This window comes from Myxine glutinosa, chromosome 4, assembly GCF_964187855.1.
Source record: "Myxine glutinosa chromosome 4, kmMyxGlut1.1, whole genome shotgun sequence".
NCBI lineage: Eukaryota > Metazoa > Chordata > Myxini > Myxiniformes > Myxinidae > Myxine > Myxine glutinosa.
This window is the reverse complement of record NC_136264.1, coordinates 52,631,516-52,653,203: the sequence shown is the minus strand read 5'-3', so window position 1 is coordinate 52,653,203 and position 21,688 is coordinate 52,631,516. Positions and strand designations below refer to the sequence as shown.

Genomic DNA, 21,688 nt, shown 5'->3' with positions numbered 1-21,688 from the left:
ATGACAGAACTTCTTGGAGAGGGTTATTCAGAAAGTAGATGGGAGGGTTGTCCAGTCGGTCTTTTTGGAGAGACATCGTAAGAGTGTGAGATTTGTCAGGATTGAAAGACATGTTCCACTTGTTTGCCCAGTCTGTGATTTTGTCCAGGTCTGCAGAGAGTGAGGAGGCTGCAAACTGCCGATCTGAGGGATGAGGAATGGAGCGGCAGAGAGTGGAGTCATCAGCAAAGAGATAGAGAGGATTTTCAAGAGAGTCAGAGAGATCATTGATGAAGACCAGAAAAAGCACAGGGCCCAGAACACTGCATTGGGGAACTCCTGGTCGTAACTTACGAATGACCTGAAGGTTTTGGAAGAGTATTTCACCAAATGGAGACTCCACCCCGAATCCATAAAAAACTACTGTCACTGCCTTCCATCTGAGCAATCGCCTGGCTCATACCCAAACTAGATGTTTTCTTTTGTGGTAAGTCAGTTTGGTAAGTCACTTCACTTTTGGTAAATCAAGGTAAGTCACTTTTGTGGTAAGTCACTTCAAATCCTCAATGAACCACACCCAAAATATCTTGGAACCACTCTGGATTGCAGCATAACATACAGCGAACATTTTAAAAAGTGCTTGTGAGAAAACGAAGATGAGAATGAACCTCATCCGTAAGCTTGCCGGCACTAGCTGGGGAGCTGGCACACGTACCCTTCACACTCTACCCTCACTCAAGTGTATCCCACTGCAGAGTACTGTGCACCTGTCTGGGGTGAAAGCCATCACACTAAACACCTTGACACTATCTTGAACTCTGCAATGAGAATTGTATCTGGCAAACTGAAGTCAACCCCTCTACCGTGGCTCCCTGTACTGACTAAAATCGCACCTCGGACATTCGAGTGTACCTTCAAATAAAATCCGATGCTGACCTACCAATCCACAAAGAGCTACTGAATCCTCCCAGACTTCAATTGAAGTCACGGAAGCGTTCTGTATTAAGGGACCTGCAGTGGCCAATATTAATGATAAGGACTTGTGGCAGCAGCAATGGGAAAAAGCACCACCATCTCTTATCTTCCCTCATCCAAAGCCTTGATCTTTTCTACCCCCGCTAATTTCACCCCAAATCCACTTTTTTGAAAGACCAACTTCTTTCCTGGAAGTCCTTGGTGTCCTTGTGTTTTATACTTCTCCCACCCCCCTCCCCCTTCCCACGCTTCCTCCCCCCCAAGCCCTCTTCCTCCCACACATCTCCTGATGTCCCTGTTCTCAAATGTTGTGTTTGTGTGCTTCCCCTTCTCTCCCCATCTTGTCTACCACTCCCTCTTTTTATATATTTTGTTTGTCTGTTTGATTTTTATTTTTTTTGTGATAAATGTTAGCTCTTTCACGAGCCTCGATTCTGTATAAAAAAAGAAAAGAAAAAAAAAAGCATCAGTCCAAAAAGGCCAAAAATTCAAATTTGACCTACAGAGATGCCAATGGAATGGTCCAAACCGACTGCAAACACCGCCCATCATATGTATAAGCGGAAGCAAATTGAGAGAGAGCCCTATGTGTACCTGTGGCCATCAATATCACATGTTGTACAGGACTGTGTGCAGAGGAGATTCAGTGGGCCTTTTGCAGAACTACAAAGGGCCACTGATGCTGATATCAAAAATGCCTCCCATTACTACATATTCAATTATAATTGTCTGCAAGATCATATCAAAGAAGAAGAAGTGAGGTACCAACCGGAAACCGGAAGGTAAATAACCAGACAGAAGTGAACCACATTTAGAGGCCATTTTTCCCCACAGAGCAGGGGTTGACCTTTTTCGGGGACCTTGGTCCCCTTTTTGAAGCGATGATTTTATGGCCGGATGCCCTTCTGCCACTCAACCCTGTTAGTCACCTCTTGCGACACACAGGGAATTACCAGTGACCCGGTACTCAATTTGCCGACCTCGGAAGGATGACAAGCTGAGTCAACCCCCATAGTGTTAATTCAGTGATCAACCGGGATTCAAACCCAGGATCCTAGGATCCCAAGCCGGCACCCTAACCGCTAAGCCAACACCAGGCTTGAATAACCAGACAGAAGTAATTAACATAAATTGTAATTGTTGACATTTTCTAGTAAAGCATGCGCATGGTTACATTACAAATAGCCGAATAGCATGGGTAATGAAAACAAGAGAACAGATGCTAAACAAACCCCAGTCAGACATTATTAATGACATGATATGCAATATGACCTCGAGACATGTAAAGGAATGCCCCTATTGGGGAAGACAGGTGGGAACTAGAACGCCACTCGGTAGAGCGCATACCTCCACCAGGCTGAACAGTTTACATTTTGTATCCCACTGATAGGCCGGATCTGGATTCGGACCTGAACCAAAATCGAATCTGCGTATTCTTGTCACTTACCCGACTCATCTACCTAGTTTTGTCATAACCCGTCCACAACTTTTTGAAATATAATGCTGTAGATCGTTTTGTCCCTATCTCTCAATTATGAAGAATCATTAAAAAAAATTTTTTTGTCACTTCCGGATCCGGATCATTACCAAAATCGAAGCAATTTACCAAAATCGAAGTCACACACCCAATGTGTCCACCAAGTTTCATCCGAATCCATCCATAACGTTTTGAGATATCGTGCTATATATCGTTTTCGGCCCTATCTCTCAATGGTGAAGAATACGTGAGAGAGACAGAGTGCGAGAGAGAAAATAGAGATAAGTACTTCGGAGTCGGAGAGAGAAAACATCAGATGCTTCGCCAACTCAAGTTATGATGTGCAAAATTATTTTCAAGGGCACTTGACCTTTGACCTATTGAACTCAAAATTGAATCGGTTCACCTTTGTATCATAGGCCATACTTGTGCCAAGTTTGGTTGAAATCCCATCAGCGGTTGACAATTTATCACAGTAACGAAGATCTGCGACGCACACACAGAAGCGCAGCGAGGCAGACAACAAGAAAACATAATGCCTTTGGCTGCTTAGGAAAAATTAGGAGTAAGGACAAAGGAATGTAGAACTTCGGAAAAAGGAATTTACAAACAAAAACGAAGAAGAAAACCAAGATAGATGGAAAAGTGAGGACGATGAAAAACTAGAAACCACAAAGTCCTCTCTGTCTCAGCATCAAATGACAGATAACCTCGTGCCTTGTCAGTGGGGTCAGAACCTTTGGCCTTATCACGTTTAGGGCTAGGAGCAAGGCCGAGGAGTTAGGGCTAGGAGCTATGAGTTAGGGCTAGGAGTTAGGGCTATGAGTTAGGGCTAGGAGCTAGGGCTAGGAGCTAGGGCTCTTTGTTGCTTTCACATTTCTTGATACTTTTTCATAACTCTCTTTATTCATTATAATTCTTGCTTCTTCTTTATTTCTCTCTTTCTTTGTCTTTCTGTCTTCGGAGAAGTGAATTCTTCCAGAATTTTTTTTTTCTGGAAGGTTCACTTGGCTGCGCTTGGATGGGTTTGAGGGTTATGGAATAGCGGCTGAAACCCGAATCCTATCCAGGCTCCTCCTGATGACTCCATCTTTGCTCTTTGCCTTCTTTTTTTTTGGTTCCTTCTGATGACTCTAATGCAGTATTTGGTTTGCTGTTTCATTATCTATCACTGTCGTCATTTTAATCACCAGATTCACAATGCTCATCATTTTGCCCACGGAAAGGTCATATGACATTTGGCCTTTCCAGGATATGCACACAAGATTATTCAATTACTCCATGAGAATCAATCTCCGTCCCCCCCAAAAAAAGGGTAATATAACAAAAAAGTTTTCATTAGAATGTGTAACACGTCTCATCTGGTTCCAACAAGATTGATTGGAGGTGGAATGGGTGGGAATGATTAAATCGCTGTCTATGTTGCAAATATTGCCTTTTTAATGTAAATCTAAAGTGGGATCGTTCTTCTACCGCGTCTTTTTGGGAAGACGACTTCAAATGGGAAGAGTACACAAAGTACACGTGCTAGTTCCCATGAATGAATACCATCATTCAGATGATATATGATATAGTCACATTGATTTTCATTTAACCTTTCTGGGCCTCATCGGCTGCTTTTCCATGTTGTCAAAGGATATATCTGTCCTTTTTAACGCTTAATCGATTTGTTCCGCCTAATCGATTCGTGTCGTCAGAGGCTTTGATGTCAAACAGCCCCGAAACCCGCTCACAGTTCCCCTATTGAAATTTCAACGGGTTTGTCCAAGTCCTATAATCGAGCAAACGTCTAGCATAGTCTTATCATTTTCTCAACTGTGCCAGATTCAAATAGGATTTGCAGGGGTCAAGATGTAGAACTTATGAAAGGTAATCCCATTCCCCAAAATATATTGATGACACGTAAGAATTTTTTAAGGTCCAGTTTGAAGTTCCGAAAGAGGTTTGGAGCCGATTGTGAACAAAGCACCATTAAATATTCTGCAAAATAAAAGTTTCTAACCCCTACTGAAAACTACTCAGACGGACAACTACGCTTGCACTGGTTCTTCATTGCAAGAGAATGTGCTTGCACTTCTAGTGGAACTCTTCCGTGAGCCAGGGTGAGGCTGGAGTGAGCATCGGGGTTCACCTGGTTTGGTGCCACCATCTGAGCACGTAGCTCATGATGATGGGATCTCAGGTTGAAAGGCCATGTACTTATTCATTTTATCCATTGTCTACCAACTGTGTCTACCGATGTCCTTGTAAATAGTTTCAAAGATTACTGATGTCTCCTGAAGTCTTTCTTCTGCATGTGATTCTCAAGGTTACAAATAGTTTTGGAACAGTGTCGCCAACTTGAAATGCAAAGCAACATGTGCTATCATATGTTTGGCATTTTGCACAGTGTTGCACTATCAATGTTTCTTTATTTACAATATTGTGGCCCATATATGAGCGAGGTTATGGAGGGGGGAAAAGGTAATGCACCAACAGTGGGGCAACAGTTGGACACAGTAAGAAAGGGAATGAACAAAGAGGGACAGAGAGATGGAGAAGAGAGCACTAACCCAGCGAACAAGAGGAATGGTTTAGATAGGGTTAGTGGAGGCAATAAAGATTGTAGGGAAGGAGGGTACCAGGCGCTACCCGGCAATGGTTTGGGATGTGTTAGACATTGAAAAGCTGTGGTGTTATTGGTCTCATGGTGGGTACCTTTTGCCAGCGGGACAGCGGCAGCACTGCCTGACCCCACATCCCAATAAACAGTTTATAGCATGGCCTTTGGTGGTCTAAAAACAGATGCCAAGACTCCCATGATCCCCACGATCAGAAATCAAAAATTTGAAGCCCGAGTGATTGTGTGGGATATTGTCTTGCGTTCATGTGTCAAGTTTCAGAGCACTCAGCTGGGGGATAATGGAGGAGCAGCAAAAAATAGCAAAAAGTTCATGGATGGACGACCAGACGAACTGGACATTACAACCTCTTTTATAAGTCCATATCTTTGAGAATCGAGATGAGATCACCAACAAACATCGGGGCGATACCCCTGGTGCTCAACTGGTAGAATAAACAGTATACTACACCGACTAAAGGTATTTTAAACCAATTTGAATGGTTGCTAGAAGACAAGGCAGCATGTAGAATCATAATAACATAATCATAAGACTTTAAACAAACAAACAAAAAAATACCTATTTTGGGGGGCAACCCCCCCGTGAACCCCCCAACCCCGTATACCTCCTCAGACCCCAATGTTTTTAATGCCTTGAACAAACATTGGTACATCACGGGTGATGAAGGTTGTGGTGAAGTTTCATCGAAATAGTGCGTGTAGTTTCAGAGGAAAAAGCAAATATCTATTTTGGGGGGACAAACCTGGATCCACTTTGACCCTGGTAAACCCCCTTCGATCCCGATGTTCTTAATGCCGTGAACAAACTTTAGTCACAACACAACAAATATCATTAGTGCCACATTTGGTCGCAATCCCATCAGCGGTTTCGGAGAAGAAGTTTTTGGTGTTTACGGACGAACGGATAGACTGACGGACGGACTGATGGACGGACACGCCATCGCATCAAAAAAAAAAAAAAAAAAACACCTTTAGAGGCCATTTTCCCCCTGAAATTCATTCCAGGTGAGCTAAAAACAATCGGCTTCTAGCTTTTGATTGGTCTTATGCTTTCTTCATATACTGCATTATGCCGTTTTATTTGGCAAGAAAATGATGGGAGGAGTCAATTTGTTTATATAATCCGAGCCACCTGGGGTAATTGATTAGGTGAGAGCTGATTGATTATTCCCTCCATTCACATTTGAGAGATGTGGGTGGGTCATTATTTTATGTATACTGTGTATATATATATATATATATATCTGGAGAGAACCCCACCAATGACCAATGCGAGTGGATTCTTTCCGAAATGTTCGCGGCTCTACCGACGAGTAAGTCCAGCTGTTTTCAATTATAAACTTTTACTGTTTTATTTCGACCGGATAAATAATAACAACCTGCATCGATATAATATACAGAGTCTTCACAAACTACCGCAAAGTGATAAAGCTAAAAAATGCAGATAAAATGTGAATAACTTTGATTAACAGAGAAAATTAGATGATTCTCCGTTGCATTAGTATTCAAACACTTTGCGTAATTAACCCAAAACACTCCAGGAGGAAATTGTTTGTTTGAAAGGTTAAAAAATTAGTATAATAGGTTTCACTTGCATGTAATCAGCGGTTTAACTTAAAAATTAAGTTCCCCCATTATCTGAGGAGTTTTAAGGTGCAACACACTTGGCCAACAAATCAGGCAAACATAAAGACCAAGGATCTTTCCAAATAAGTTAAACATAAAGTGGTGGAGAAGCACCGTTCAGGAGAGGGTTATAAGAACATTTCAAAGTCACTCATTATCCCTTTGTGTACAAGGAAATCCATCATTAAGAAATGAAAGACGTATCATACCACCCATATTCTACCCAGGTCAGGTCGTCCATCCAAACTTAGCAGCCGGGCAAGCAGGAAACTGGTTCAGAATGTCACTGTAAATCAAACAAGGACTTTGAAAGATGTGCAAGGCTCTATGTCAGAGATGTGGGTCAGTGTTCGTCAATCAACAATATCCTGCTCCCTTCACAAAGGTGGCCTCCATGGACAGGTGGAAAGAAAGAAGCAAAGACTGAAAAAGACAAATCTAAAAGCTTGTATGGAGTTTGCGAAAAAGCATCTTGATGATACTGCAGGAATGTGGGGAATCGTTTCGTGGTCAGGTGAGACAAAAATTGAACTCCTTGGTCTTTTTTTGTATACAAAGTTGAGGCTTATGTAAGAGCAAACATGAAACATATAATAAAGGGAGTGGAAGACAAGTGATGGGGAGAGAGGAAAGCACAACAACCGTAGAGAGCAGGGACTGTAAACCCCAAGAGGGAGAGACTCGAGAGTGTAAATTCAAAGCGTTACTTCTGGTGCAAGCCTAACACTGCACATCAACCAGTCAACACCATCCCTACTGTCAAGTATAGTGGTGGCAGCATCATGTTATGGGGTCCATTTTCATCAGCAGGGACTTGGCAAGGTTATCAGGATAGAAGGAACAATGGATGGTGCATAGTACAGGAGAATACTTGATGAAAACTTGCTTGATTCAACCATGAATCTGAAACTGGGTAGAAGATTCACATTTCAGCAGGCCAATGATCCGAAGCTTTTGAATTTTTTTTATTTTTTGAAGCTTTGGAATTTTTTTTAAACAAAGTCATTAAAAATGAAAAGCTGAAAAGTCTTGAGTCAATAAGTATTCAACCCCTTTGCTATAACACTTCAAATTGAGCTCGGGTGCATCCAATTTCCTTTGATCATCCTCGAGATGTCTCTACAACTTGGATGGAGTCCACATGTGGCCAATTCAAATGATTTGACATGATTTAGAAAGAAACACACCATTTATATGAGGCCCCACAGTTGACCAACTGAGCAGACAGAGCAGACACACTAAGCCGAAAGTCCAAGGAACTGTTCGTATAATTCCGAGATAGAATTATGAGGAGGCATATATCTGGGGAGGGGTATAAAACAATTTCTAGAGTGTTAAAAGTTCCCAAAAGCACAGTCAGCTCCATCATTAGGAAATGGAAAGAATAGGGAACTACCCAGAGACTCTTCCTTGAGCTGGCTGTCCGACCAAACTAAGCAACCGGGCAAGAAGGACCTTTGTTAGGGGTAGCCAAGAACCCAATGCCTACCGACAGAACAACAGAGTTCCTCGGCTGAGGCAAAATAATCTGTGGTCAGATGGGACAAAAATTGAACTCTTTGGCCTGAATGCAAAGTGCTATGTCTGGCGGAAACCAAGCACAGCTCATCACCCATCTAACACCATCCCTACCATGAAGGATGGTGGTGGCAGCATCATGATATGGGGATGCTTCTCAGCAGCAGTGACTGGGAGACTTGTAAAGATAGAGGGAACTTGTAAGAATAGAGGGAAATGGAGCCAAATATAGGCAAATCGTTGAGGAGAACCTGCTTCAGAGTGCAAAAGACCTTAGACTTCGATGACGATTTCCATTCCAACAGGACAATGACCCCAAGCATACAACCAAAGCAACACTGGAATAGCTTCAGAACAAGAACGTGAAGGTCATTGAGTGGCCCAGCCAGCCAAAGCCCAGACTTGAATCCCATTGAGAATCTGTGGAAAGATTTGAAAATTGCTGTTCACCGACACTCCCGATCCAACTTGACAGAGCTTGAGCAAATCTGCAAGGAATTAATGGGAGAGACTCACCAAATCCAGATGTGCAAAAGTGATACAAACATACCCAAGAAGAATCAAAGCTGTAATCACTGCCAAAGGCACTTCTACGAAGTATTGACTCGTGGGTTGAACACTTAAGTTAATTATATATTTCTGTGTTTCAATTTAAATTATTTTCTAAAAAAAAAAAAAAAAAAAAATCCACTGACCTTATGGGGTATATCGGTACTCAATATGTGTATACCAGTGACAAAATATCTCAATGTAATCTATTTTTAATTCGGGCTGCAACATAACAACTTGAAGGCACTGGTGTATGAGTGTGCGCACGCATATGTATGTAAGTGTGTGTGTGTGTGTGTGTGTGTGTGTGTGTGTGTGTGTGTGTGTGTGTGTGTGTGTGTGTGTGTGTAAGTTGTTGTTGGCTGCTATTATAACACGTGTATGGGTTTCAGGAGTTGTAATGGAGACCTATCAGGTCTCAAAGTATCCACCTCTTGTGTGTGTGTTTATGTTTGTGTGTGTCTTGCTACTCCTACAGTTCTGGACTGATTACTTCCAAATTTGTTGCATAGGAACAGCATCACCCCACTTAGTGTATAGGGGTGTTTTTGTCTTTGCCTGCGGTCTTGGGGAGAGGGAGGCGGGGGGGGGGGCGGGGGAGGTAGGGGAGAGGCCAATTATATATGTAAATATATGAATAGTGTAGCACTGCTTCAGGTGGGGGAGGGTTAGTTATCAATAATAGTGTAGGGTTATCCACAGTTCTCCATCGTGTCGTTTTCCATAATAGTGTAGGGTTATCCACAGTTCTCCATCGTGTCGTTTTCCATAATAGTGTAGGGGTATCTGTAGTTCTCCATCGTGTAGTTCTCCATAATAGAGTAGGGTTCTCCATAGTTCTTGAGAGGATTCTCCATAGTTCTTTTTAGGGTTTTCCATCGTTCTCGGTGGCGTTCTCCAAAGTTATTGAGATTTTCCTCACCTGACATTCCTCCAAGAAATGTCCTTGAATGATGCGATTGAGTCTTGCTCATAATATATGTGTGCTTTGAGTTCAAACTAATTTTGGGATAATAAGGAAAAAGAAACATTCCTGAGAGACAGCTGTCTATACTCTATATGAGTGAAAGAACAATTGCATGATGAGGAAGGATTGCAGAAAAAGTACATCAGATTAGTAAGAAAGCAAACCCAAGAAATTCTGCACAAGACCCAGGACAAAGAAAAGTTTCAACTTGCTTTTCTAATTGAAACAATATTAACTAGAATGACACTCATTCGAGCACATACCTCCACTAGGCTGAACAGTTTATGCTTTGTATCCCACTGATAGGCCGGATCTGGATCTTGACCTGAACCAAAATCGAATCCGTTCTTCCTTGTCACACACCCAATCCGTCCATTAGGTTTTGTCCAAATCTGTCAATAACGTTTTGAGATATCCTGCTACATATCGTTTTTGGCCCTTTCTCTCAATGGTGAAGAATCACTTAAAAATTAAATAATTCTCATATCCGAATCCATATTCAGATCTTCACCAAAATCGAATCCGTTCTTCCTTGTCACACACCCAATCCGTCCATTAAGTTTTGTCCAAATCTGTCAATAACGTTTTGAGATATTCTGCTATGTATCGTTTTTGGCCCTTTCTCTCAATGGTGAAGAATCACTTAAAAATTAAATAATTCTCATATCCGAATCCATATTCAGATCTTCACCAAAATCGAATCCGTTCTTCCTTGTCACACACCCAATCTGTCCATTAAGTTTTGTCCAAATCTGTCAATAACGTTTTGAGATATTCTGCTATGTATCGTTTTTGGCCCATTCTCTCAATGGTGAAGAATCACTTAAAAATTAAATAATTCTCATATCCGAATCCATATTCAGATCTTCACCAAAATCGAATCCGTTCTTCCTTGTCACACACCCAATCCGTCCATTAAGTTTTGTCCAAATCTGTCAATAACGTTTTGAGATATTCTGCTATGTATAGTTTTTGGCCCTTTCTCTCAATGGTGAAGAATCACTTAAAATTAAATAATTCTCATATCCGAATCCATATTCAGATCTTCACCAAAATCGAATCCGTTCTTCCTTGTCACACACCCAATCCGTCCATTAAGTTTTGTCCAAATCTGTCAATAACGTTTTGAGATATTCTGCTATGTATAGTTTTTGGCCCTTTCTCTCAATGGTGAAGAATCACTTAAAAATTAAATAATTCTCATATCCGAATCCATATTCAGATCTTCACCAAAATCGAATCCGTTCTTCCTTGTCACACACCCAATCCGTCCATTAAGTTTTGTCCAAATCTGTCAACGTTTTGAGATATCCTGCTATATATCGTTTTTGGCCCTTTCTCTCAATGGTGGAGAATCACTTAAAAATTAAATAATTGTCATTTCCGAATCCATATTCAGATCTTCACCAAAATCGAATCCATTCTTCCTCGTCACACACCCAATCCGTCCATTAAGTTTTGTCCAAATCTGTCAACGTTTTGAGATATCCTGCTTTATATCGTTTTTGGCCCTTTCTCTCAATGGTGGAGAATCACTTAAAAATTAAATAATTCTCATATCCGAATCCATATTCAGATCTTCACCAAAATCGAATCCGTTCTTCCTTGTCACACACCCAATCCGTCCATTAAGGTTTGTCCAAATCTGTCAATAACGTTTTGAGATATCGTGAAAAATATCAGTTTTCATCCTTTCACTCAATGGTTTAAAGAATCACTTTTAAAAACTCTCGTATCTGGATCTGGATTTGGATCTTCACCAAAATCGAACCAATTCGTCCTTGTCACACACCCAACCTGTCCACCAAATTTTATCCAAATCTGTCCACAACCTTTTGAGATACCCTGTTCTCGGACAGACAGACAAGGGTGAAAACATAAATAACCTCTGTCCACTTTTGGTGGCGGAGGTAATAACTTTTCTTTTTGGAGTTCAACACGCATTATATTGTAAGAAATGCTTCCCAGCTGAGGACGCCCCTGCAGTCTCTAACAGTGAGGAACATGTGCAGGCCTTAATGAGCCCATTAAAAAGGGCCGCACGCATCATCCGGGCTGCATTGAAAGATGACACGCGAAGCAAACGGGGTGGGCGGATTTTTTTTTTAAAGTTTTTTTGTGGCCAAAATTACAAGTGGCACTGTGCCCAAAAGTGTTGAAAACTTTTAATGAAATGTACCCCATAAAAAAAGTATAAAACTCTCCACAAACTTTTTAAAAACAGTGACCGAGGGTCAGCGAGGATGTTCTACACGCAGCAGATGCAAGAAAAGGACATTCAGAGACAACAGACAAATAAACAATCTCTATGATCCAAACATCGTCTGATATGATGGCAAAGTAGTTGCTCATTTATCTTTGAGCTGTCTAGCCTGGGTTTGAATCCTGACTCAGCTATAGAAACATCACCATGGCCAGGACCTTGGTGCGTGCCATCCCTCCGAGTGATGTTGAACTGGCTCCCCACCAACCAGTATAGATCGGTAGATGTTGGTGTCCTTCATGGAAAGTTGGCGAGCTATGGCCGGCTCCCTGGCCAAATCAATGCTCCAACTTGCAGGGGGCACTGCATCAGCCCCACAGCTACGCCCCGAGCAAACGATGCCATCCACATCCATGTGCTGCATATTAAAGAAGAAGATGAACCGTCCCTCCAATGGAAATCGAGCTCAACATCCTATATCTGCTGGCTTTAGTTGGTGGACATTAAAGTTTCTTGGCCCAAAAAGACTTGGCCCAAAAACCTTCCTTGGCTGTCCCCACAAAAATGAGGGGATAATTATGGTGGTTGAACAAGTATTAGTCGCAGTAGATAGGATTTCAAGATCATGAGCTAAGTGCTCAAATAGGAACGAGAAACAGGCCAACCCATAGAAAAGATAATATTACATCAAGTTTCTATAAAATTGTATAATAAATTTTTTAAAAGGGTTTTTATTAATTAGAACAAGTTAAAATGACAATGAAGAGGATATCATCAAGTCCACAAGCAGGAAGTCATGATATATGAGGAAATAACGCAAAACATCAGAAAGAGAGACGTTATGGTAGTCAGGAGGCAAATTATCTGTTCAACAGTTAACTATCAAATTACTTCTCCCATTTGGCATTGGCTGCTGACAGCTGTTTCAGCCTTAATGACCTCATCAGTATGACAAGGAGATTGAGGAGACACAAGTAATCCAGGCTGAGATCCAAACCATAACAAGAACACCGAAGCGGAGAAGCATAAAAGACAAATGGAGAAGCCACCTGTCGTATTTGTTTCGATTTTCCTGACATTGAGGTGGAAAGAGTAACATGTCTGTCGACAAGGTAACACAAGGTGAGCCGTCCTCCATTGCAAGGCGCCACATAGCTTCACATGAGCTCAAGTGACGTGTCAGTGCAGGCGAGGAGACTGTGGTGGCGGCTCGTTTTTCATGTTCTCCCAGCCGCTACCCTGTGGAATTCTCACGAGTCGGAGAACAGGGACATATTTCTCACTCTACAAGTGGCTGCTGTCAGGGGCAGAGTGAACGAAGAACCTCCATATATACATATACATGTATATATAATGGTCTGTTTTGGGGCACAAGTAAATGAATAAGTCCGACATTGTCATGTGCTGCGTGGGTAGACGGTGGCACATGGTGAAGATGCAAAAGAAGGTGTTAGTCAGGTTCACTATGTTTTTTCGTTCAAAATTTTTGGAGATTAGCAAAACTATACATTTTTGGAATATTCAGAGCATGAGGAATCCAATAATTAATGTTTACATTTGCGTAGACACCTTTGCGAAAATGACACTCAAGACAGTGATGAAGATCTGTAAAAGCATATTCCTGAACGGTATAGACCTCGTAGATCCTGTGTATAGGACTTATAGTTCAATCTGATACTAACAAGGCTGCTTTCTGGCTTTATAAACCCATACCTATAACTTCAAAGGACTTGCGATATCATGTATTATGTAATACAGTTATATCACAAATATAAAGACAATGGTTTTCAATTACCTTTGTTTGTTGCTTTTCTATAATCCTGAGCACTATTTTGAGGCCTTTATTGGATTCCTTGACCCAGAAAACATAGGATTAGCATATTTAATTAAGTCTCTAGATTGACTAGAAGCCGAGATAGCGCAAAATATGTATTTTATGGCGGCCATTTTGAAAATCCAAAATGGCGGCCATGCAGGTGTCTGTGCAAATGCCAACATTGATTTTCGGATTCTCCATGCGCTGATGATTCCAAAAATGTACAGGTTTGCTAATCCCAAAATTTTGAAGGAAATTATATTTGTTAACATAGTGAACCTGACTTTGTTGCAACTACATCTGCGTAGGCACAGCTCAGGAAAGACGGGTACTTCCGGAAAGAGACTTAAATTTAAATAAAATTCCGAAACAATTAACTTTCATTTCATTGACGTCCTTTCATTTGTTTTGGTGCTTTTGGCATTGGTGCTTTCATTTACGTCCCAAAGACTTTTTGCACGGAAGTTGTATTGGTCAGGCAGCTTCGGACTCCGAATACATTATGGCGGCCATCTTGGATTTTCAAGATGGCCGCCATGTAAAAACCTATATCTACCAATATCTCAGCTTCTAAGCCACTTAGGATCACAATCCTGGTGTCCAAACATACATTTTCTGGGTCAAGGAATACAACTATACCATTTAGAAAAGCAACAGACGATTTTTATTAACACAAAAAAGAAACTGAACATAAAACTTGAAAAATAAATAAAACGGACTACTGTTAATGTACCATAGTACATTGATCCCTGGTGTTGGGCTAGTGGCTAGGGTGCCAGCTTAGGATCCTAGGATCCTGGGTTCGAATCTCGGTCGATCGCTGAATTAACACCAGGGGGGTTGACTCAGCCTGGTTCATCCTTCCGAGGTCGGCTAATTGAGTACCAGTTCACTGGTAATTCCCTGTTTGTCGTAAAAGGTGGCAAAAAGGGTTGGCGGCAGGAAGGGCATCCGGCCGTAAAACATTGCTTCAAAAAGGGGACCAAAAAACAACAACAACCACGGTTCCCGAAAAAGGCCAACCCCCGCTTTGCGGGGAAAAATGGCCTCTAAAGGTGGGCTAAAGGTGGGTACCATAGTCAATGAACATACTGCACAAAAAATAATGTATTCGGAGGAAGTGGTTCCTACCAAATATGGAAAGCTTAAGCTATGGGTAGCATGTGGAGAAAATTTCGTGCTTTTGTCCAGAATGTCCACATCCATTTGCTAAGCTGCCTGACTGTATCTCTTCCCCAAGTAAAGGATTAAGCATCAGATGTGAGTTGCAGACATGTGCCAGCCACCCAATTCCCTGGACGTTACACCCTAATGGATCCACCGACACAACGTATCTCTCTGACGACTGAACAGTATCTTTAAGAGAGCATCAAGGGAAGGACCAAGGAGCTCCCAGTGTGGCGTAACAATACAGGATTCGCCATACATAAGTCTTCCTCTTCAACATCAACCTGACTTCCAGCCACCACCTATTTAACGTGACTGCTTCATGCCTTTAGAATGAGTGATGTGTTTCATCGCTCTGAATTCTACGGTGATCCTTCAAAACTGCCTTCTGGCCCGGTTTGCAATGCATGTTTCGAACCCCCATGTACGACCTGATAATTCATGACCATAACCAAGCAACACAGCAATGTTTCTCCGTCATGCAGGAGAATGTGAATTCCATCTTGCTCCAACTTCTACAACCTACAACCCTATAAGCCTCCAGGTTCTTGCTTCTTTTTTTCCATCTGCTTAAAAATAATAAAACCACAAACAGAAGCAACGCCCACATACCTGTAGTTACTGTGATGTACAATCACTCACATTCCTCCAAAGTTCCACCACACAACTATTATATACCTATAAACCCAGCTAATTGAAATGTAATGGGCTGATGAGAAACAAGTGTTCTAACCACACTAGAGAGAGTCAAGTGAAACCAAAATGGGCGACTATTTATTACGTACGCAAATGTGGAGAAACTTTGGATCCATCTCTGCACCCCTCGCTCCCCACACTTTCACCTCGAAACCTGCCTTTTCCATTCCCTCCCTTATTCTTATGTCCTAAACTTTCCTCCATTCTCTCTCCTATCATGGTGTCCTCTCCTTCCTCAATTTTCGCCCCCATCACCCATCCCTATGCGGCAACTGGTCAGTGTAAGTGTAAGTAATAAAGAGATAACCCCAAAGACTTGACTGTTATCTGGTTGACAAGTACTAAAGTTTTAAACCATCACCTAAGACCTAAGACTGGTGTTAATGTAAACTTTTGAAAACCAGGGTGACCGTTGCTCTACCCCCCACCCGATCTAGGTGGTGGGACGTGTTAATGACGTATTGATGGCAAATCCATATTAAGCGCGTATTCGCAAACTGCCTGTGAGCTCTTGGAATGACTTGTTAAGTGTAGAAAGGAACCAGGCAGCAAGCGGAACATCGGAGGACTCACCTCACCATGCGGCGCTAGAAGAGTATCATTCAACATCTCTGTGCGCTGCCGCTGGCCGTGGGTCTTCCGTCCGGACAGGGGTCTACGCCCACGAACTGTCTCCACCAAGAGTCCAAACAGCATGCAAAACAGCACGGCTCGGGTGGTGGCGCGTAGCATGGCGACCTTCTGGGGGTCACGGAGACATGTGACCCATGGGCCGGCGCATAAGGAGCGCTCACCCAGGGGTCGCTCCGTGTGACCGTAAAGAGTAGTGAATCTCCCCGAGTGGAAGTCTCACCACTGTATATATGTATATATATACGTGTAAGTAAGACCTTTTTTGTTTAGTAGTCTATACTTTTCTCCCCCAACTTGGAGCTAGATCATGGTCGACTTTGATTCAAATCAATGTTTGGCCAATTAAAGTTCCCTTCTTGAGTTGGTTTCTCGACTGAACCTCCAGCACCCTGCGACTCAAGAGTTCGTAAATCCCGGTCACCAAAGGGCTACTGGTGGGTCAGCGTGATCGAACAGAGACCCGATGCATTATTCATTCCTTGGAGGATCATCCTCTCAAAAGGAGGCAATCTCGCACCCAGAACCGAGCGAGCTTCTCTTTATATAACTGCATGGCTCGGGCACAGTGGGGAGTGTGGGAGAAAGGGGAGGGGGTAATGTGGGGGCGGAGGCGCTTGAGCGTTTCGTCCGAACGAGCTACGAGGACCTGCCCCTTGTCGAGTCGCTCCGCATAACCGCTCTCTATATAGGCATAAACAAACCGAGGGGCTGCCTGGAGCCCAGGATTTGAGGCGCCCCATTCTAAGCACCCCTCAAGCTCCCAACGACTCACACTCCTACAATTTCATTTACCAATCCCAAGGTCTTGCTTGGAGTCTCTCTGCCCCTCTGAAGACCGAACTGTTTACGTTGGTATAACCACAGCTTGTTTTGAACGTTCCTTGTAATCACTTTAATCACGAGGATCACCATTCCATTGCGACATATATAAATGGACGCAGGGAATTCTGTTTTTCATTCGGTAATACACACACACACACACATATATATATATATATATATATATATATATATATATATATATATATATATATATATATATATATATATGTACATACATACACAGTGCCGACAAAGTCTACACCCCTTTCAAAATTTTCACCTTTTGTTGCCTTGTAGCCTGGAATTCAAATGTATTAAATCAGAGTTTTTCCACCTTTATTTACACATCATAACCCACAACTTCCAAGGGAAACAAATTCTACAGATTTCAGAAAATTTATTTAAAATACAAATCTAGAATTTCTTGGTTGGAATGAGTGGAATGAGTCCACCCCTTTATAGTAGCAATTGTAAGTTATCTCAGGTTTAACCAATCACCTTCAAAATCACACACCGAGTTAATTCGCCTCCACCTGTGTTAAATTGTAATGATTCTGATTATTCCACAATAAAAGGCTCTGTTCCTGTCGGTTTCCTCTTCTGGATAGTGCATTTCACAGCAAAGACTCAACCATGAGCACCAAGGAGCTTTCAAAGGATCTCCAGGATAAAGTTGTGGAAAGGTACAGATTAGGGGATGGGTATAAAAATATTTCAAAGGCCTTGAATATCGCTTGAAGCACAGAAAAGACAATCATTAAGAAGTGGAAGGCATATGGTACCACCAAAACCCTGCCGAGATCAGGCCGTCCCCCCAAACTGGATGACCAATCAAGGAGACTGATCAGAGAGGCCACCAAGAGGCCAATGGCAACTTTGAAAGAGCGGCAGGCCTTTATGGCAAAAACTGGTCATTGTGTGCATGTGACAACAATATCCCAAGTACTCCACAAGTCTGTCCTGTACAATAGGGTGGGAAGAAGGAAGCCATTACTCAAAAAAGCCTACCTTGAGGCAAAATGCAAAAAAACACACACAAACAGAGATGCTGAAGCCATGTGGCAAAAAAATTTTTTTTTGTGATCTGACAAAACCAAGATGGAACTTTTTGGCCTAAATGCAAAACGTTACGTTTAGCGTCAACCCAACACAGCACACCACCCAAAGAACACCATCCCTACTGTGAAGTATGGTGGCAGCATAATGTTATGGGGATGTTTCTCATCAGCAGGGACTGGGGCACTTGTCAGGATAAAAGGGAAAATGGATGGAGCAAAATACAGAAAAATCCTACAGGAAAACCTGCTGCCCTCTGCAAGAAAGCTGACATTGAAACGGATATTCACTTTTCAGCATTACAACGACCTGAAGCACAGAGCCAAAGCTACACTGGGGCGGTTAAGGAACAAAAGGATAAATGTCCTTGAGTGACCCAGTCACAGCCCCGACCAAAATACAATCGAAAATCTCTGGCATGACTTGAAGATTACTGTCCAGCAACACACCCCACTCAGTTTACTCGCTTATTGTATATCCTTATCCCAGTACAGCGATGTTGGATCAAGTTGAGCGTGGATGACATCCTCAGTTATTACGCACAATGATGGCAACGACGGACGAACGTTCGACCGATGATCAAATCGATGTCCTTATGCTAACTTTTTCACCGGTTGGCTCTGCGATCAAGTGCGAACCTGACTTCAAACTACACAAAGTAGGCCGACAATCAGGTGGTACTTTGTCTCACATGGTATTTTCCTTTAATCGGAATGCATTTGCATTTCCTCCCTCCCTTCCTCGTCCCTGCTTGTTTGGAGCAATGAGTGAAAAAACCCACTCAATGCAGAATGCAAGCAGAGCTGGCAGGAGGGGGAACGAGCGGGTGGGGGGTTTGGGGGGGGGGCACATGGGTCCTTAGATTCTCCCCCCCCCCATCTTCCCCCTACCCCTCAATCACTTCTCTTGCCCTGGCCAGCATGTTCACACACGCTTGGACCCCACAACCTGTCGTTTGGGAAGGCACTTTTAACACGTGCCAGACAGTGCGAAACTTTCTGTGATGCCCACACCCCTTTAAGATCCACCTTCTTCTTCTTCCTCCACCTTCTCTTCTCCAAAACAACACCCCACCTCACCCACCCCATCGCAATGCGTCGTATCGTCATAGACGACCAGTGTGTTCTCCTTGAAAACGCTCTTTGTTCCTTTAATCTATAACCCTGAGTAAACCTGTTCTGTGCATTTCCCCCTCAAATCATCGCAAAGGTTTCTTTATAATATTAACGTCCTCAATCTTTGCAGGACATTCATTGGAAACATCTATAGATACTCGATCGATTTTGAAGCTTCCCATTTTTTGTCTTTCCGATGCCGATGCCGATGGTGGTCAGCCTCATACTGAGACTTTCTCTCCGGTCCAACGATATATATACTCTTACCAAAGATACCAATTGGATCTGCAAGGCATGTAGAAGAAAATGGGGGCATCCGACTTCTGTTCTCTCACCCAATGACTGAGTGCTCGACGATGTAGCGCCCTTGGGTGGCAGAGGGCATCGTGTAGACGTGTAGCGCCCTCGGGTGGCAGTGGACCCAAACAACAGGTTTCCAGAATCAAAACCACCACCACCATAACCCGTGAAAGATCAAAAGGAAAATGAAATGAAGGACAACACCCCGGCTGTGAGTGTGAACACACATGAGAAAGCAGATATTGCAGCCGGGGGTTTCTCCTTCAGATTGCAAGCTTGATGGTGCTTAGGAAGACCTCCTCCGATCTGCTTGTCGACCCAGGAATGGATGTTGCGTAGTTCTTGGTACTACCATGTGGGTTGGTAGATGAACATGTACTGTGCGTAATCGAGCTCAGAGCTGATAAAGTATTGCACGAGCCCTTTGTCTGCCTCGCGATGAAGACACCTGGATAAATGTGATATAAAAGGGTGGTTGTTTTGGCAAAACAAAGGTAAATGCCACATGAAACGCCACCACCACAACAAAATCCTCACTGCCAAATGAATGCACAATACTTATGATTTCGTACTAAGGCTGGAGAAGATCGTTCCAGCAATCCCAAATTTATCGAGAGCAAGTCGTTGGTTCCACAAAAGCAGACATAGCAGCAATCCTGCTTACTTCTTCCATCGATTGTCCTGATATCCTCCGACTCTCTGGAAAATCCTCTCTATCTCTTTGCTGATGACTCCACTCTCTGCCGCTCCATACACCATCCCTCAGATCGGCAGTCTGCAGTCTCCTCACTCTCTGCAGACCTGGACAAAATCACAGACTTGTCAAACAAGTGGAACATGTCTTTCAATCCTGACAAATCTCACACTCTTACGATATCTCTCCGAAAAGACTGTCTGGACAACCCTCCCATATACTTTCTCAACAATCCTCTCCAAGCAGTTCTGTCACTCAAGCTTTTGGATCTCACTATCTGCCATGATCGTTCCTGAGAAAAACACATTTCCAAGCTGGCCTCCAAAGCCAGTCGCCGACTGGGCATTCTCCGTCGTGCGAAGTCCTTCCTCGGCACACCTGAGCTCCTCACCACATACAAGGCTTTCATCCGCAGCTCAATGGAATACTGCTCCCCCCTCTGGGCCGGTGCTCCTGCCTCACACCTAGCTCGTCTTCAGGCTGTTGAAACCAAATCTTTCAGAATCATTGGAATCTCCCGCGATGAAGCTAACTCCAAGGGCCTTTCACTCTCTCACCGCAGGCAGGTTGATGGACTTTCTGTCTTCCACCGACTCGTCTCCGGCCTTGCTCCCCCAGCTCTCGCTGTGCTCTGTCCCCCAAATATTCCTACAGGTCGCACAAGATTTGCCAGCAACCATCTTATGGTTAAACTGCCAAAATCAAGACTCTCTGCTCACCTTCACTCTTTCATTCCTCTTTTCTCCCGCCTTTGGACCAAACTCCCTCACTCTCTTCAATTCCTCTCCTCCCTCCAGATCTTTAAAATAGCTGTTCACCACCATCTCTTATCTTCCCTCATCCAAAACCTTGATCTTTTCTAACCCCGATAATTCACCCCAGATACACTTTTTTTAATGACTGACTTATTTCCTGGAAGTCCTCGCAGTGTCCACGGTTATTTTTTTATTTTTTTTACCTCTCCCACCACCCCCCCCCCCCCTTCCCAATGCCTCCTTCCCCCCAAGCCCTCTCCCTCCCACAGATCTCCCGATGTCCCTGCTCTCCATCTTGTTCTCCCGCTCCCTCTATCATGTTTTATATGTCAGTTTGTCTTTTTTGCGATCAATGTTAGATCTTACACGAGCCTCGACCTTGTATACAAAAAAAAAAAAAAAATGTCGCTGATGCGATGCCCTCTGCTGGTTCAGGCAGGAATTTGTAATTTGTTCATGGTGCCGGCGATCGATCAACTTCTCTTCGCAAAGGACACCATGGGATCGTTAACGTCCAACAACTAATGCCGGCAGAAGTGACACCAGTTTAACGTCCATCCAAGGGACGACATACACATTGATGAATCATCACCCTGCCTGTGAAACACCGGGATGGCAGTTTATTATAGGTCAGTATGCGTACCTCTGGGTCAACCTGGCACCCCCAATGCGCCAATAACTCCCAACTTCTCCAGATTGTTCCACTGATCCCCAACTTCT

General features: G+C 43.1%; 1 protein-coding gene across 1 annotated transcript in view; it reads right to left on the bottom strand.

Annotated features, from left to right (window-relative positions):
* The window catches only part of LOC137424652 (adipolin), a 93,819-nt gene extending 77,017 nt beyond the window's left edge, over positions 1–16,802 (bottom strand). The window contains exon 1 of the mRNA XM_068112346.2: positions 16,167–16,802. Within this exon, the coding sequence (XP_067968447.2) occupies positions 16,167–16,325 (159 nt within the window). The 5' untranslated portion in view covers positions 16,326–16,802. The remainder of the gene's footprint in view (positions 1–16,166) is intronic.
* Between the last annotated feature and the right edge of the window lie 4,886 nt (positions 16,803–21,688).